Source organism: Nansenia antarctica (genome assembly GCF_963989245.1).
Source record: "Nansenia antarctica genome assembly, chromosome: 14".
Lineage (NCBI taxonomy): Eukaryota > Metazoa > Chordata > Actinopteri > Argentiniformes > Microstomatidae > Nansenia > Nansenia antarctica.
The window spans coordinates 23873171-23890670 of NC_137684.1; the positions used below are offsets into that span (position 1 = coordinate 23873171).

Here is a 17500-nt window from a genome sequence, read left to right on the forward strand (position 1 = left end):
GATTCACCGCCGCGCCTGAGGGGAAAAAAAAATAGTGCTGGATTACAACACACACACACACACTCTCACACACACACACACACACACACACACACACACACAAACACACACACACACGCATACATACATACACACACCAGAATACCGTTCCCCTGCACTGGCATATGACAGCTCTAGGCTAGTTTCTAACTGCTGCAAGCTAACTTCAATATCAAATCAAATATGAGTCACATATCTGTTTGTTTAGTAGGAGCAGTATTAAAAGGTCATAGATTACCTCTATACATCCCAAAGTACCCCTCCGACCTGACAGTCTTCGCCAAGCAGTCCAGCCTTCACATAAAAAAGAATACATTGTGAGTCCCTATTTGCAAACACTTGAAATCGTGCAAGCGGCAAACTTTTACGTTTTAAAGTCAAACAATGTGTACGATACCTACTACCCACACTGAACCATACCTGTCTAGTATGTAATTACTATGAAACCACATAGATAATGTATTCAGTTTTTTTCTAATTAAATTCCTGATTTACTTCAAATGCTATCATGCTATTTACACTGAATAGCCTGAAAGTTATTTGAAGCTGGCCTTAGTAATGCAGAACCCAGTTCATATCATCCTAGACACCTTGTTTAAATGAATATGTGCAACATTGCATTGAATTGTCCCCACATGACACAAACACGTTTTGTAATTTGACATTTCCTGTCATTATACTGTTAATACACTGTTATAAATGTCATTATACTGTCATTATACTGTCATTATACTGTCCTGTCTATCCTGTCATTATACTGTCATTATACTGTTAATACACTGTTATAAACGTCATCACTAGCTACTGGGTTGTTCTGTAAATACACTGTGAGTAGATGATATGCCAAAGGATCATTCTGCTGCCAACCGCTATCTCACTGGGCCAACATTCTGTCTGCAGACCACAATGCCGACCCAGGCCTGTGATGTCATACAACTGTCTGTCTGTGCAGATGTGTAGAAAGAGATAGACGCCTGTCTGTGTGGTTGTAGCAGTAGCAGATGGCGTTGCTTGGTGTTTACTAGAGAACCAAAACGCATTAAACAGCTATTTTTCCCTGAGTGAGTAATTGTTGAAGCTACACTGGACATGTGGTAGTGGGGTAGTGGTGGTCTAGTGGATAGTGAGTAGGACTTGTGATCGGAAGGTTGTGAGTTCTAATCCCGCCTGAAACCACACCACTACTAGTGTGCCCTTGAGTAAGGCACTTAGCCCTCAGTTACTCCAGGGGGAATGTCCCTGTAATTCGTAATTGTAAATCGCTTTGGATTAAAAGCGTCTGCTAAATGGCAAAATTGAAATGTAGCACTCCACCACAAAAGCACCACACCCAGATGATACATATTCATGTTTTGAATCCAGGTGTGCAAAGACACACTGGGACAATAAAGGCCATATATGGACATCATATCTCTTTCATTGTCCCCAGTCTCCTGACTTGAAAACAATTCCAGTGTGCTGTCTGTTGCTCATGGATATTTTCAGTCAGTCAGGAGAAGGATTGAGGTCAGCTGAATTTCAACTGTCAATTCAGGAAGACATTTCTTTGATTTCAGAATAAACTGAAAACGAGCAGCTTCTTACATCATCACGTTTGAATTGAAATTCAAATCACTTTCTGTTCATTGGCTGGATTTAAATCAGATGCCCTCCCCTAACCCTGGTCAGAAGGGGGCCAAGACTGTCGCCTACTCACATCCCGTTGTAGATTTGGGCAGCCTGCTGGTTCTGTAGGCGGGTCTTGGCCAAATCAATAGGAAACACGCAAGTGACGCCCACCAGCCCTGCCACACCCCCATTAATCAGCTTAGCAGGGAGGCTGCAGAAAGAAGAAAACACAAACACAAGCACGCACACAGTCACCCACGGTGACACCAATCCATGCACAAACACAGGCAAACACACACGAGAGAAACAGACACATATGTAAATGCACAATATTGATACACGGACCATCACTAAAGTTTCCTTATATTATTACACTATTAGATTGTTCTTCTGCTCCCTTTAGAATGTAGAAGGTTAAGGTTAACAGATCACTATAGTTACCTCACTTTCTGCTCTGCCATCCTGGTTCTGGCTGGGCTCCAGGCCCGCTTCTGCTCTGTCCTCCTCTCCCTCCTGACGGCACAGAGGCTCAGTCCAAGGTGTCACCACCACAACCACGGCCGACCGAACCGTACCCTCGCTGACCCACCAGTCTCCAGCACTGCACACTGCACAAAGCGCAGCTAGCCTCCTCTATACCGCAGTACCGGCGTAGTGTCTTTTTCCTCCACAATGCGACTCCAGCAGGGCCTCCTCTCGTTTTGTAATGTGGCTCTCACTCCCTGAGCTCAGTCTTTGTCCTCTGGCCAGCCTTCCTGCTTGGCTGTGCCACAGAGCTGTATCTGGTCTCTGGCTCTGGCCCTCTGTCTGTCACATCAGAACACACGTGACAGAGATGAGGTCAGATGGGCTAGGGCCAACCAGCAAGGTAACATGCCTGAACCCATACCTCAGTTTCATACTGAAGTCCTTGAAATGTTATTCTAAACTCTAATGGGGAGTTGCACGAACCTGCGATGGCAAGTCAGAGCAGAGTAGAGGAATGAATGTCCACACTCATAGTCTGAAATTGAATTTGATACTAGTTCAAGGCTTGGTCATTCATAATTCTGAGGAGGAATATCCTGGGTGCCACCACACTGAAAGAGGACATCTTAAGTCTCTCTAATCTGTTAAAAGGGCTAAGACTATTTGATCTGGAGGGCAGAACTGAAAGATGAGGGGGCTTACCTGTTTCCTTCTACCGTGTTTGAAATCCACCATTTACAAAGGCCTGAAAAAAGGATTGGGTGTGAACTTGTAAAATTGGTTTGACAACTTTTTTCTGTGAACTTCAATTGTCTGTAGCTTGACTGAAAAGGCTGCATTATAGGTAACACCACCCATGCTAGTAATTCTCTCCGATTACCCTCTTGTCATATTCTACTTCCTACCTTTGTTTATTTTCCTCTTTCCTTCCTTCCTTCTCTTAGCTCCCTAATTAATCTCTCTCTTAATCTCTCCACCTCCATTCCCCTTCTGTCTATTTTTACCACTGTAAACCTTCCCTCTATCCTCTCCTCCCTTTTCCTCTGAAAGAAAAAAAAAACCTTCCTCTAACGCTCACCTTTGACACCTTCCTCTTTATTTGTCTCCAGCTGTCCTCCTCCATCACCTGATCACCTTTCTAACGGTCTCTCTCTCTCTGCTAACCCTCTACTCTTCGAGTTCTGTCTTTTACAGTGCTAGAGCCCGGTCGCATTCTGCACATGCCTTTCGCTGAGCCTCTCTCTAAAACTTTCTTTCAGCTCTGCTCCTTTCACACTGGTCCACTGCCAAAAACACAGACAAGAGTGTCTACCCAATGCCAACCTCAAAACTCCCAGTCCCAACTTGCCAAAAATGCATTAGATCCTTCACATCACACCAACATAGCTCAGTAGACAGTGGAGATAAAAGTGTGTTTTATCATTAGAAAAAGATAGCAGTGGGGGAACTTACCTCTGTCAGTGCATGCAACAAGCAGGATCAAGCTGTCCACTTTCCTTTCACTTCAACAATGTGTGCAGCAACGGTAGTCAAGCGAGAGGGATCTGAGAGAGCCAGCCGCCGCTCAGGGGCCGTTGCACAAACACCAGCATTGTCCTCCAGCCTAAGTCCCTCCCTCTCGTGGTGACTCTCTGTGACACAGCCACAGTAACACAGCTCTGCACTAACGCAACACGACATCAACTCTGCCTATAGTCACAGGCGATCACTCCACAGACCCAGAGACTCCTACCTTTCTCTCTCATCAGATCAGAATGGTCGAGTAGTAGGCCCATAGTTTGGAAATCAAGTTGAACAACTTTACAAAAGCACATTATCTAAGGAGCAAGCCATTCAGAGACACCCACATTACATAACACCTCAGGATACAATAAGCCTCATGACTGAGAGACACACTGATCATTACAACTCAATGAATATCTATACAAAACAATACTGTATGTATTTAAAATATACACACAAAACGTCTAACACAGGCTCAGTATTACCCTCCAACTATCTGATTTCTGTGTATTGATTCCAGTATTGATTTCTGTTAATGGAAAAACAACTCCTACCATTAATAATTAGACACATCAATAGGCAAATTCTTACATCCAAATAGTTTGCCTTTTGATGTGTTTTTTTGTTACAGAAATCTATGAAGAACAATGTCATTTTTTTTTTTGTTGTATGAAAGAAAAATCTATAAAGTATTTCAAAGAGATTCAGGGAGACTGTAGGTCTAGGTAACAGGTGTGGGAAATTAACCTGCAACCTACATAAGAGACAGTTTTTACAATGGCATGACAGGAGAGCTTAAAATCTTTACCGCCTGTCTTCCACTTTAATACATGTCATTATCTCTTTAGCTCACGATTCCTCCACATATGATGAGGAGTTAGTCACCCCGAGCAGAAGCGTCACGGATGGTCTTTTGTAGAGGAGTGGACTTATGAGCTGGCTATCGAGCCTTGCAGAAAGGACCAATGAGAGAACAGCCCACAGGCCCCACACACACCCAGTTGTTGCCCTGGGTAAATGTGGCCCCTTACCCCAGTCTGGTGTCGGATTACAAACCCCTTACACCCCTTGGAGAGGATTTTTACAACTCAGACCATGATAATGTAGGTTTTCACCGCAATTCGAGTTTTCCAGGGCTCCTCTGTCTAGGTCAGTCACAGTCCCACTCAAATATTTGATGAGCACATCCCTCTTTACATGGTAAATATACTGCATTTCATGCGAATGCAAGGATTCCAACCTGGCTTTAATAAAATCATGAAAAGACGTAAGGGTGTACACTGGTCATTACTAAATGATCTAACTAGTAAGGTGATATACTAGCTCCTGCAACGAAAAAAACTATAACTGGAAATCCACACAGAACACATGTCATGTCGAAGATCTTGGGTGAAAAAACTCACTGGGGGGAGTCAATGATTGGCATTCATGGAGTTACCTAACCTGTAATAGTTAAACCTCAGGAGACAAATTACTTATATATCAATCATATTCAGTGAGTTTTGACTGGGAGGTTTTGATTGAAGTCTGGACAACCACATTCCGTATTCCATATAACATGTCAACCGTGGTGACTTTGATCAATGGTCTGAGAGAGAGAGCCTTTAGTTTGCAACACCTATGCTCAGCCACACTGGACCACAGACAGCAGGCAGGATCTCTCTGTTTCCTAGCAACATGGCAGCACTGAGGGGGACTGGGGAGGCTCCCAGGGGACCTGAGCCCATCACTGCAGTGACAGCGCTGTGATAGCTGTCCGTGACAAGCCCGGAGGTGATTGCTCAATCAACTCCGGTCCCTAATAGAATTCAGATAGGTTAAATTAAAGGGCAGTTTCTCTTTCTTATCGAATCGGTGTAGCTGTTGTTGATGAACATACATCGGATGACAGTGAGGACATTTAAGAATTTCTCTGATCAATTTGATGATCAAGTTAATTCATTGTAGGGGGTACAGGTATGCTGAATAAGGCAATAATATAGTAGGAACTGGAAGTATATTTCGTTTTTCATGGGCATGAGCTGTAGGCTACATGATATAGTTTCGAGGAGCCAGGTCAGGTCAGGAGCCAGGCCAAGCTGCAAGGCTACAAGACGACCAGTCAGATGATGTACAGATCTACATGCGCTTCTCACCTCCTGCGAAGGGGGGCGCCACAGCTTTACTAAACAGACTAAAAAGAGACTGGCGTTTACAAAACATTCAGAACCTTTCTATCGCATGTAGGCATACAGACAGTATACTAAACCCACGATAGACAGACTACTGTAGCATTTTGGTGCAAACTAGGTTAAATTCCACGAGTTGAATAAGGAGATTATCATCATATATCACTTTATGTGAAGTAATAACTGCCCCGGAGACCAAAGAAGATAAAAAGGCAACAATACGGTCAAGCGGTATCAACATATTTAATTGAATGTAAATGCGCTGTCTCGTTCCAACTTTTTTTTTTTTTCTCAAGAAAAGCGCAACTTGAAGCCACTGTGATTTTCAGGGAGAATAATCTTAGGAGCGCTTTTTCTCGAGACCATTCAGAATTCACGAGCAAAATTCCCTTTAAATGAGGACCGGTCTATCAAACCCAAGGTGGCGGTGGATGACCGCTAAGGATCTTAAACAAAACGTTTTAAAACCCAGATAATCAAAAACCAATGGGCAATACCATTCCATTTAATTGTCACCCTTTCAGAACTAATATTGAAATGAGTATCTTGAGAGTGTTTTGGTATTTTCGCACACTTTAATATCCCGCGTAGGTAAAGAGAACACCCCTCTCCTCGCCTCAGAGATGGTATCGCCCGCCCCCATCTGTTCAGCTCTTGTGAAAGTCTGGTTGTAACAGATTGAGACTCTCCGGGTCGCAATGGCAACTGGCTGCCTGGACGCAACAACAGCAACTTTTGTCGTTTATGTAAAAGAAGTTTGAAGCGATTGAGGAAGGTTTTTACACAGACACATTGTGGGAAGTATTTCTGATGTGAGGAACAAAGTTACACATTTTGGACACATATTTGAGTCCAAACATGTCCCAGGGATGTACAATTTCTGTGGAAGAGATCCAGTCTTGGTGGGAAGTCCCCGCCATAGCGCACTTCTGCTCGCTGTTCAGGACCGCCTTCAACCTACCAGACTTTGAAATTGAGGTAAAATAAAGTGTTTTAAAATTAAAACGCAACAGTTTTTTATTTGAAAAATACACGTTTTTCCAAATGTTGTTAGCTGTTGATTTTTTTTCTTCTTAGTATGGCCTTTCACTTCACAGAATGCTTTTCTAGGTAAAATAAAGTGTTTTAAAATAAAACGCAAGTTTTTTATTTGAAAGAAAACATGTTTTTCTAATTTTTGTTAGCTGTTGGATTTTTTTTTCTTAGTATGGCCTTTCACTTCACAGAATGCTTTTGTAGTGAGTGCAGTTTGTACAACTAGCCTAGGCTAAGCTAATCTATTCTAACTTCTCTTGTCTTGTGTTTACCAAGTTAGCTTAGCTTGCTAGCCCACGAAGCTGCCTAACAAATGTTGGGCAGAAAACTCACCATAAAGTTGGACAATTGGAGAGAGTTTTAATTGATTAATTGATTGTGTCAATGCTTTTACGTTGATCTTCAGGCAAGGTTGTTGGTTGTACACATGGTGCAGTTGTATTATCTGAGCATAACAGTATCGTTGTAACCATGTGGTGCGTTTGTTTTCATTTGAGAGCTACGCTCTTGTTTATGTGGGAGCCACGTTATTCATACCGTAGTAAAGCGCAAACACGTGTTTCATAGCAAGCAAAATGTCCAACTCGATCGGAATAAAGTTGACCCCTTATCTGATTCAACTTATTTATTGATACATTTTTTATTGATACATTTTTTTCTTTCTTTTGCCCCCCTGTGCTCCTGATAAGTTCATTATAAATCATAACATTTATCTCAGAGTTTATTCTTTGAGGTGCAGGACAGGTTCATAGGTTTCACGTTTCGCCTTATGTTGTGCACGTTTTTCCATCAAATTAAGTCAAGTTCATGACGAGAGAGGAGAGAGTTGCGAGTTTATTGTCTTGCAAGACCATCTGGCTTGAGTAACCAGGGGTAGCACGGTTTCCCATTCGGGGCATTGTTTCGTTTTCTCTAACCTTTACTCGTGTATTTCTTGCAATAATTTTTTTTAGGTGGGTGTTGTGATTGTGAAAGGTTCAGTTTGAGTCTGTCATTCGGCTAATTTACTGTGTGGGAATAATGAATGGAGATGTATGTATTACCCCCTGGTTACATAATGCAACTTTACTACCTTTAGTTATCTTAATCGAGATACTATGCTATATGTTCTCGTTTGGAAGTTTGCTGATCCTCAATGTCCCACTTTGGGTACGTAAGTTGTAGGTTAGAGATATGGTTTAATCCATCGAAGAACGATTGGATTTTTAGCTCAAGAAAATGGGTAAGGTCAACATCACGCATCAACAGTCCCCATCACTCATCCACCCCCACCTCTCTCGGGACACACGTAGGCACCGCTTTGTTATTGGATGAGGGGGTAAGAGGGTGAAGCCATCACCCCCCAGGAAAGTTGAGCGTCTTGTCTGATTGCGAAAAGATGACTACAGTAGACTCGTTACGAATAAAAAAAATCAATTAAAAAAAATCAATTAAAACGGTGAAATCTATGTTGATTTTATGTCATTTAAGCAAAGGTCCAGCAGCTCTACAACTCGAATTAAAACAGTATGCACAGTTTTGGTGTTACGCTGTGCTCTCTCTCTCTGCAGCCCCTCTGCAAGAGAATGATTTATCCATCTTTAACCGCATCACTGGGCACGGATCACATCCACATCCCACTGTAGCGGATTGCGAGGAGCATCTTCTCATGTGATGGATCGACTGACGCATCAAGATAGAAATCTTGTGGAAATTATTATGTTTTGATTGCTGATTGGTCGCGTAGCGCAAAGCCGCCGACTTATGACACTTTTCTTCATATATATTTGACATCTTAATCAGGGCACTGCTGCTTGTCCCAAGGTCACGTCTCTATTGTATTCTTGTGAGCAATAGAGTAGACACCTTTTTCTCGGCTCTGATGTTAACGCACAGTAGTGTAGAACCACCAATACTACTATTCTGCAAAAGTGGTGTATGCCAACCTGTCATTCATTTGAGAAATATGTATAGCGTTGTTTGCAAGTATGTAGGCTAATTACTCAAGTAACATCTGTCGTTAACAGTACATTAGTTTTGCTTTCTAATGAAGTGTAACGGTTTGTGCTAGGGCAGGAATGGAATGAGTTCCTTATTTCACTTGACAATGACACAAACCATTGCAATTATCAAATTACTATGTAACATCATATTGATTCAAAATGCAATGTTACAAAAATGTTTTCTAAACAATATCAATCTGGTTGATGACCAACACTTTTGCCACTGCCTTGTACTGGAACAGGCGTTATGGTTTACCCCCCAAAACATTCTCTGCCTCTAGGTCTCCAACAGAGTTGATTGCAGACTAGATTACTTCAACCACCCTGCTTTCATTATTTTGGATTTGTACAATGGTTGTCAAAGTGTTTAAAATAATCAAGCTCTTGCAATCATGGAATAGATCGCATAGGCACTAGGATTAGTGAATATAGGCCTATCTACTGAATCAGCCTGTAGTGTGTCAGCTGTTATCTTTGAAACACTCGTCATTAGTGCTGTACCAGAGCATATACATTAGGGTCTCAGCCAATCTGATATCTTCATTTTGTATCACATGACCAGATTACCGGTAGATTGTTTAGAGGGCTTTAGGATGTCTCAGTTGGCCATTAGCTTAGAGCTTGAAATGGTGTCTCCTAATTGGACCGTTGTTGTTGTTGTCGAAGGATAATTTGCATCTCGTGCACAAGCATGTCCTCACTTGACTGTCAAGCAAATCACCCGAATGGAGCGTAACCAGTGAATTTGTGCCTATATTGACCCTAATGTGTAGATTTGTATCACCTATTACTGCATTTAAAGGAACAGCGCTTTGTATTACCTGGCGTGTAAAGGAACAGAGCTTACCTGGCCGTGTGAAGGAGCAGCGCTTTGTATTACCTGGCGTGTGAAGGAACAGAGCTTTGTGGATGACTCGTTTGCACCTCGTGGGGGTGTTCGCTAACGCGTGTCTCCTAAACGGCTGTGCTGAAAAAGGCAGGTGGCTCGCTCAGTAAATAGAACACAAATCCAGGTCTAAGAGGATCTAGTGTCTTTGATGTGGCCTTGCCTGGGAGGTGATCGTATGACCACGTCTGTGTAAATGATCGGCCGAGATGACTCAAAGCCTAGTGTGTCTGACTGGACAGGTATGACAGAGCCCTTTCAAAGATCCCCCCCTCGAGATCTTCTTGTGTTCACCCTAATGTAGCCTAAAAAGCAACCAGTTGCTCCATCTAGAGTACTCAGACTGTTTGGAAAAGGCTCCAGTTGATGTTTTATTCTTTTGAAGCTTGTTTTTAGACAAACGTGCCAATGCATCATCAGGGCAATGTTTCATGGTCCATTGAATGAAGACTAGGCTACTTCCAGTTCTTAGAAGCCGGCGGTGTTTATTAGGCTGATATTCAATGTTATGCGATAATGAAATCTACAATGCTCTCTCACATTGACATGCAAGTCAATGCGAATCCTCAGCGGTTGTACAGCGGCACTCAGCTCTGTGCTGAGCGCTATCTGGGAGCGCTGAGGTTGGGTTACTTAAGTGTCAGGGTGGAGGGAGGGAGGCAGGCAGGAAGTAGCTGTCATTGGCCCTGACAGAATAGGCCTCCCTCTGGTATTGAGCGTCGGGTGATCTGAGTCAAGCCCTTGGTCTCAGTGTCGACATTCCATGACATTCCGTCAGTCCAGCATTGTGGACACAGTGCTGCGCATGTCTCAGAGAGGCCGTTGTCCCGTCTCTCTCTCTCCCACACACACTCAGACAGACTCACAAACACACTCACACACACACTCACACAGACGCACACTGGACGGACAGGAGGGTCAACACCGTGGCTAGTTGAGCTCCTCAGCCAACTGTCACAGATATGCCCCCCTTGTTAATCTATTCTGGTTTTGTCCTCTACTGTCAGAAACGGCAGTCGAGGAAAGGGTATTGCATGTCTTTTGTGACTGTTCGTTTGTTTGGAGAGAGTAGAAAGAAAGGTTATTAGTTACACGACGTGTCATCTTTTCAGGAAATTATCCGTGAGTGGGATTGGCAAAATCGTCGGCAAAGGGAATAACTGTTTGTTCACGTCTTAGTGAAGTTGTCCCCGTGCAATTACACAGTAACGTTGTATTAACGTTGCCTGTTAAACAGTGGTTAGTGATTGTCCATCACTATGCAATGACAAAGCAATGTCATTTACCAGAGTAGGCTAATTACAGTGTTACTGCATAGGTTTAGGGACGACCTAATGTAAAGTGCTACAGGCTATGGTTGTTTTCACCCTTTTTCTAGATGAAGGGGCCCTACATGGGTCATATGTCTTGTCCCTTTGGTCCTAGAGATCGGTTGGTAAGAAGAGCTCAGGATGGAGGGAATGGCTCAGTGGGCAGAATGCACCGTGGCAGTCTGTGGAAGAAAAAAAACCTGATACTTTTTTGTAGGGGGGCCTTTTATGAATGTCACTGTTGAGAGCAGAACTTTTGTACCCCTGTGAAACCGCTACCAACTGGATATTAACAAACCCAGTGATCCAGTCTGACGGTGGTGTTGTGGAGCGGCCCTTTTCTTCCGGGCCCACGGTTCCGCTGGGCTGATAATGGAGATTTTTCTTGGCAGGCTCACAAAACGGCTCCTTGCACATTGTTCCTCTGGTTACACTTCACTGTCGTCCCCTAGCAGCCTCCCTCCCAGTCTCCCCAGGGCCCAGGGCCAGAGGGAGAGGGGCTCTGCAGAGAGAGAGAGAGAGAGAGAGAGAGAGGCCCCGGACGAGGGACGACTTGGCCATTGCCGTCCCCCTGGCTCTTTGTCTCCGTGGAGCACGCTTGATTTCCTGGCAGTGTGGCTGTGAAATGAGCCCTGAAATCCCAGAGCCTCTGGGTGCTCAGAGCCTCTTCTTCGCTCTTAGAGGCTGTGCCCTCCACCGTTCACCAGGGCTGCCAGCCAGGGACCACCAGGGTCCGCAGCATGCCCTCCTCCTCCTCCTCCTCCTCGCCTGTCAAGTCTGTGCGCCCGTGTTTTTTGGTGCATCATGTCTGCTTCCATACATCTTCATCAGCTGTCTGATATTATCTGGAGGGAGCGGGGAGGGAAATTGGCCTCTTTCTGGGGCCGTTTATTAAACTTGAGACAGGCAGAGGGATGAGAGCCGGGTACTAATTTGCTTTGAGGGTGAATCGATTAAGAGTGGGCTGACACTGACAAAGCCAGTCAGCGGTGCTGCAGGAGGCAGGAGGAGAAACAGGAATATGGCGGCTTCTTGTTGCTTTAGTGCCCGTCTTCTTCTGCCGACACAAAGGCCATCCCGTGGAGAGCACCCTACCCCGATGGAGCCAACCTACCCCGATGGAGCCGACCTAGAGACGAAAGCTTCCTTGAAAACACACCTTTCCACAACCTCAATGAACTCAAACGAAGAGATACCAGGTTGATGTCGTCGGCTCTGTTTGTGACATTCTCTCCCCTCCAACTCTTCTACCTTCTAACCTTCTAACCCCCACCGCCCTCTCACTGATTCCTCATCATTCTGTCAAGGTCTCTCTAGCCTCTAGCCTCTAGCCCCCTTCCCTACCCAACCTGGGGTCTGCCGTTCTGTTCAGTGTGCCAGTATCTGAATAGCCCTTATTCATACGTCCCCCCCCCACCCCCGCCCCCCCCCCCCCCCAGCACTGTAGTACAGCTCCTCCAGCCCTGGCATCACCATGACTAAATCCCAGATGGTGGCTCTTTCTTCTCTTCCCCCTGGAGGGTGGAGGTGCTCTGACTGGCTGGGGTGTTGCTGCCTCCGCTGCAGCCTGTCTGGGCTTGGGGGGCTTCTATTCTTTCCCCAGCCTGGGCCGCTTTGATTGTAAAGGAAGATTTAGTCCTATTAGATCTGGCAGAGTGGGAGCCGAGCACGGCCCTCCTTCCTTCGCCTCTTGTCCAAAAAAAAGCAAAATGGATTAAGGGCGAAAAAGAAAGATCCATAGTGTTCTGGGTTCATGACGGGCACCGATTGCAGACAGGGTTCTGAGCTTCTGTCTCTCAGGTTGTTGTGGTTGGATTATAGTTGTAGATAAGCAAGTCACTTAAAGTGTGCTGCTGTCGGGTCTGCGTTGAATTAGGGCTCTTTTGATGTGAGGAGGTGGTGAGAGAAAAGAGGGGAGGTGGTGGTCCTCTCCGTGGAGCGCCTGTGGTATTTTCAGGAGGAAGTGAACGTTGACTGGGGGGGGGGGGGGGGGGATTCGGCGCTATCAATAAGAGAGGGGTCAGCGGGCTGTGTTTCAGCCGGCGAACGCTGATGTATTGAAAAGGATCAGTGGTTGTGCCGCTTTTCATCCTGAATATCTTTACCTTTTAACCCTGGCCCGCTCAGCTCCTTTGTCAGCCCGGGGTAGGAGAAAAGAGCCCCCACACACAACAACAATGAGCCTTTCATCAGCACAGTTTGGTTTATCCTACTATCTCAGCTGAATCCTCCCAGAGTTCTCTCTCTCTCCCTTAGCTCTGCAACACACCATAACCGCCCCCCCCCCCCCCCCCCCCCCCACACACACACACACCCAGAACATCCCCAACTCCTCATCCTCTCTCAAACAGCCCCAGATATAACCTTTACTTTAACAACACGCTCAACTCAAAGCCACCACAAACCCCTTTTCACGCCCCCACGTAACCCCTCGAGGATCTAGATCCCCCTCATTAACACATATACACACACACATACATTCTTAGTCCCCTTACATGCGCTGTGTCTCTCTTAACAACCATACCCAGCCACATTGTGCGAGGCGACTCCCCCTCGCTCCCCTCCCCCAGCTGTGATTGACAAGTGAGAGCAGCAGTACATGCATCAGATGGTTTCACATGGGGAGCTGGGGAGGGTTGGGGGGGGGGGTGTGAGGAGGGCTGAGGAGGGGGTGGGGGGCGGGGGGGGGCACGTACACTGGGGTTTGTTTCAGCCAGCTCCATTGTTGCCGCTCCCCATGGCTCCCTCTCTCTGTCTCCAGTCTGGGGCTGAGGCGGCCTCCTCTACCCTTGCTACTACTGCTGCTGTTGCTGCTCTCAAGAACTCCCCATGTTATTGGCTTGTGGAGGATGCAGGGAGGCAGTAGACTACCAGTGTTAAATACTGTTTGAGCTTCTCCCAAATCAGGTCTGGTCTAGTGGGATTCCTTAAGAAGCGAGAGACCCACTTACTCTATTCAGTTGGGCTTGGAAACCCGTAAGATTGTTTGTTTGTGTGGCTGATAGACACAGCGTGATGCAACATCACACACAGAGCAGGTAAGAGAGTGTGTGACGTGCAACGAACAACTGGTGTTCAGACTCGGTCTCAAAGCATCTTTCGTGGTGGAGAGTGGCGCTGTTCTGTGCCTCCCTGAAGACAACATGGAAAGGAAGGAGGAGGAGCGGGGGGAGGGGGGGTGTTTGTGAGGGAAGCACAGATTGGGGGAGACATGTGGGACCTGGGGCTAAGGGAGGAGGAGGAGGAGGAGCAGGGTGTGAGCGGGTGTCGGTGGGCAGAGCCAGGCTTGGGTGCCTAGAGAGGGAGCAGTACACAAAAAGTAGCGCAAACAAAGACTCAGTCAGATTCAGATGCACTTGTCACTAGAGTCTTAGGAACAGTTGTTAGTGGGGATCTAGATCACCTGTTTAGTGAAGGACTGTTACCGTTCTAATGGCTCTGTCACGCACTGAAAGTCTCTGTTATGTTTAAACATTACATTCGCTCAGGTCAGCACCGTTCTCACGATCGCTCTGCTCTGTGTAGTGTAAGTCACGTTGCCGTGTTTGTATCTAGTTTCACCTGTTGCTTCTCTCTGGTATAGCCTACTTACACTCGCTGCTCCTCTCTCACTTATGACGCACGCAGAGCGGTTGGGGAATAAAGCCCAGATCACACTAGTCCGTTGTATCTGTTAATGACGTGTTGAGCAAATGGTTCCTCTGTGGGATGACAAAGGTCTGTACGTGTCCGTTTGTCTTTTGTTTTCTTTTGTTTTCTTTCTTTTTTTTCTTTTTTTTTACTTTTTAGTCTGTTGGTCGTTGAGTCGCTTGTGGTACTGTTGAGTTGCTTGGTTGTGTTTCAAACGTCACACCCAAATTCCACGGATCAAATCAGACACCGACATCGTTTCCTCCTCTTTTCTTTTTTTTTGGGCCCGTTTTCTGACGGACTAGAAGTGTGGCGGTCGTGAGATTAGGCAAATGTCTTTCACAACGGACAGTAAAGTCCTGTTCTGTTTTGTACACCGTTCTCTTGTGTTTGTGGTGTTGCTGTTGGTGCCAGTCTCACTGTTGTCGTCTTGTCTTCCTCTCCTGGTCTTCTCCATCTAGGCTACTTCATGTTGTTTTCCCCCTCCCTCCCTCCCTCTCTCCCTCCCTCCCTCCCTCCTTCTCCTGCTCTCTCAAACCATACTGGTCAGGGTGGAACTTTCGTATATTTTTTTCCTCTCAAGGCCAGCAGGGTAAACGTTAATGGGCCGTGTGTGTGGGAGCGCGGGGGTGCGGGGGAGGGGGGGGCGGCGGTGTGGGTGGAGGGAAATGCATCCACGGGTTGTCAGCTAAGCAGGAAACTCCAGTTCTCTGAGGAAGTTGATGTGTTTACCCGCACGGCGCACACTGTATAGGAATGAGAGCGCCGGCCTCCCATCTCCGGTGCTTAATGATCCTCCGCACCCAGGGGCCTCTGTGGTGATTTCATCCCAGGAAGTGTCTGTCCAGCAGCAGCCGCCGGCCCCTGGCCCCCTGGCCCCCCCCCCCCTCCCCAGCCCAGCCACCTGTCACACCTGGCCCTGACATTGAAACTCCAATAAACCGCCTTGCGGAGTTTATAGTGGAATGTGTGTGCTCTCTCTTTGTCGCTTTCCTACTCACATGACAAGATAACCCATGTTAGAACAGAAGATGATATACAGGTCTTTTTAAGTTTCGTGTGTAGAATCGGGAGAGGCTATAATGTTTTTAGACGTGTTAGAATGTTGCTTCAAGGCATCCCTGCCAACCGCAGTAGGCGTGAGAAGGCGGACCTGTCACCTGAGTTCCAAAGGAACACTCTGTGAGGTGTAGGCGGTGTCGACGCGTCTTCCCTCCGTGTCTGTCTGTAGTATTACTAATGAGAAGGCATCTGGCTGAAGCATCTTAATGCTCTCTTCTATCAGATGGATGTCAGTGGTACACTGGTACATCCTCAGTGTGTGCAGGGTGTTTTTCCTGTCTTGTGGTGTGTGCGTGTGTGTGTGTGTGTGTGTGTGTGTGTGTGTGCGTGTGTGTGTGTGGGGGGGGGGGGGGCAGGGCGGGGGGTGTTGTCAGTCAGTTGATGGCTCCTGGAGGAGCCATGTGAGAGGAATGTGGGGGAGGCTAAGAGAGGGATAGAGGGTGGGGGAGGTAGAGGGAGAGTGTGAGAAGAAGAGCCTTCACACAACACGAGGCAGACCTCCCCTCCCCCCACCTCCCTAGATACAACCTCCTGGAGCTGCCTGCCTGCCTGGCTGCTGCAGCTAATGGTAGTGGCATGGAGAACGTCTGCAGTGAAGCTCTGCAGAGAGGCGAGTACTCTGATACCACAAGGCTTTCTCTCTGGGAAGCGCTGGAGCTCTGGAGCCACTGATACCACGGTAACAAGCCCAGCAGCCAGCGTCTTATCACTCCCCTCTCCTCTCCAGCCGCCACGGGCAGGTCTGCTGGAGGACGGAACAGCACACACACACACACACACACAGAGAGAGAGAGATATGGATTTGGCTAAAGCCACATGTCTGGAGGGAGGGAGGGATTGATTGGGCCAACTGCAGGGCCCTTTTTATTTTATCTTCAAATGCACCCACCCAGTAGTCTGAGTCTCTGTCTGTCTGGTTCTGTTGAGTCCGTTAAGTAGAGTTTGGTCTCTGAGGACAAGGCGAGGCGGGTGAGTGAGCAGCACGTGCCCTGGCCAGTGGTCTCTGTGTCAGACGGTCAGCCCAAGGAGAGGAAGAGGAAGGGGGTGTTGGCTGAATAGGTATCAGGGGTTTGGCCTGGGCTGGCCTGGGTTCACCTGGGTTATCTGCTTGCTTTTAGTGGAGCAATACGACCTCTAGGTGCTTCATGCTCCTGATGCAACCTGCTGTTTGAACACGTGACAGAGAGTCTGTCTTTATGTAATCAGCAAATGTTTGTGAACGTGTGCGAGTGTGTGTGTGTGTGTGTGTGGGTGGGTGTTTTCAATGACGCAAGAGCCCGATGGCAGAGGCACACAAACTGAAGTCCACCGTGTGTGTGTGTGTGTGTGTGTGTGCGGTGTGCATGTGAGTCAGTGGTCGTCACGAGTGCCAGAACCCAGCCTCTCTGACTCTGTAGACCAGGTGCGAGGCTCCGTCTACGACACCCGGGGCAGAGCGCACATTCTCCTCAGCTGACAGTGAGCCTTGCCTGAGCTTTGTGTGTTGCACCACAGGCAGGGCTGAAGAAAGGGCCTCAGGTAGGGGGGGGGCGGGCGGAGGGGGGAGCCACAGGTAGCAACGCAGGGCTTCGCCTACTGGCGGTTAGGTCGGGTGACACACCTTTGACTAAGCATTGACTCACCCGAAGGAGCGTGAAATAGCTTGCTTTTGTCGAAGTCCAGTGCCTTTGTGATAAGCCTGTCAACCCCTCCTCTGTTCCTGGCTGTTCTTTATGACGACCCCCCCCCCCCCCCCCCCATTAGCTGCCACCTTAACTGACCACCGGTGTTCCGGTGTCTTCCGCAAACCTCTATGATTTTGGAGTCATC

At 47.0% G+C, this 17500-nt stretch overlaps 2 protein-coding genes across 4 annotated transcripts in view; one reads left to right on the forward strand and one right to left on the reverse strand.

Moving 5' to 3' along the window:
• The window catches only part of slc25a18 (solute carrier family 25 member 18), a gene marked incomplete at both ends in the record, with an annotated part of 4828 nt that extends 2720 nt beyond the window's left edge, over positions 1-2108 (reverse strand). For all 3 annotated transcript variants that reach the window (XM_080544973.1, XM_080544975.1, XM_080544974.1), the window contains 4 exons: positions 1-15; positions 278-333; positions 1736-1858; positions 2089-2108. The exon at positions 1-15 is cut by the window's left edge and continues 76 nt beyond it. In XM_080544973.1, the coding sequence (XP_080401099.1) occupies positions 1-15; positions 278-333; positions 1736-1858; positions 2089-2108 (214 nt within the window). The remainder of the gene's footprint in view (positions 16-277; positions 334-1735; positions 1859-2088) is intronic.
• A 4536-nt stretch (positions 2109-6644) lies between these two features.
• Positions 6645-17500, forward strand: part of cecr2 (CECR2 histone acetyl-lysine reader) — a gene marked incomplete at its 5' end in the record, with an annotated part of 47247 nt that continues 36391 nt past the window's right edge. Inside the window, one exon of the mRNA XM_080544734.1 lies at positions 6645-6764. Within this exon, the coding sequence (XP_080400860.1) occupies positions 6645-6764 (120 nt within the window). The remainder of the gene's footprint in view (positions 6765-17500) is intronic.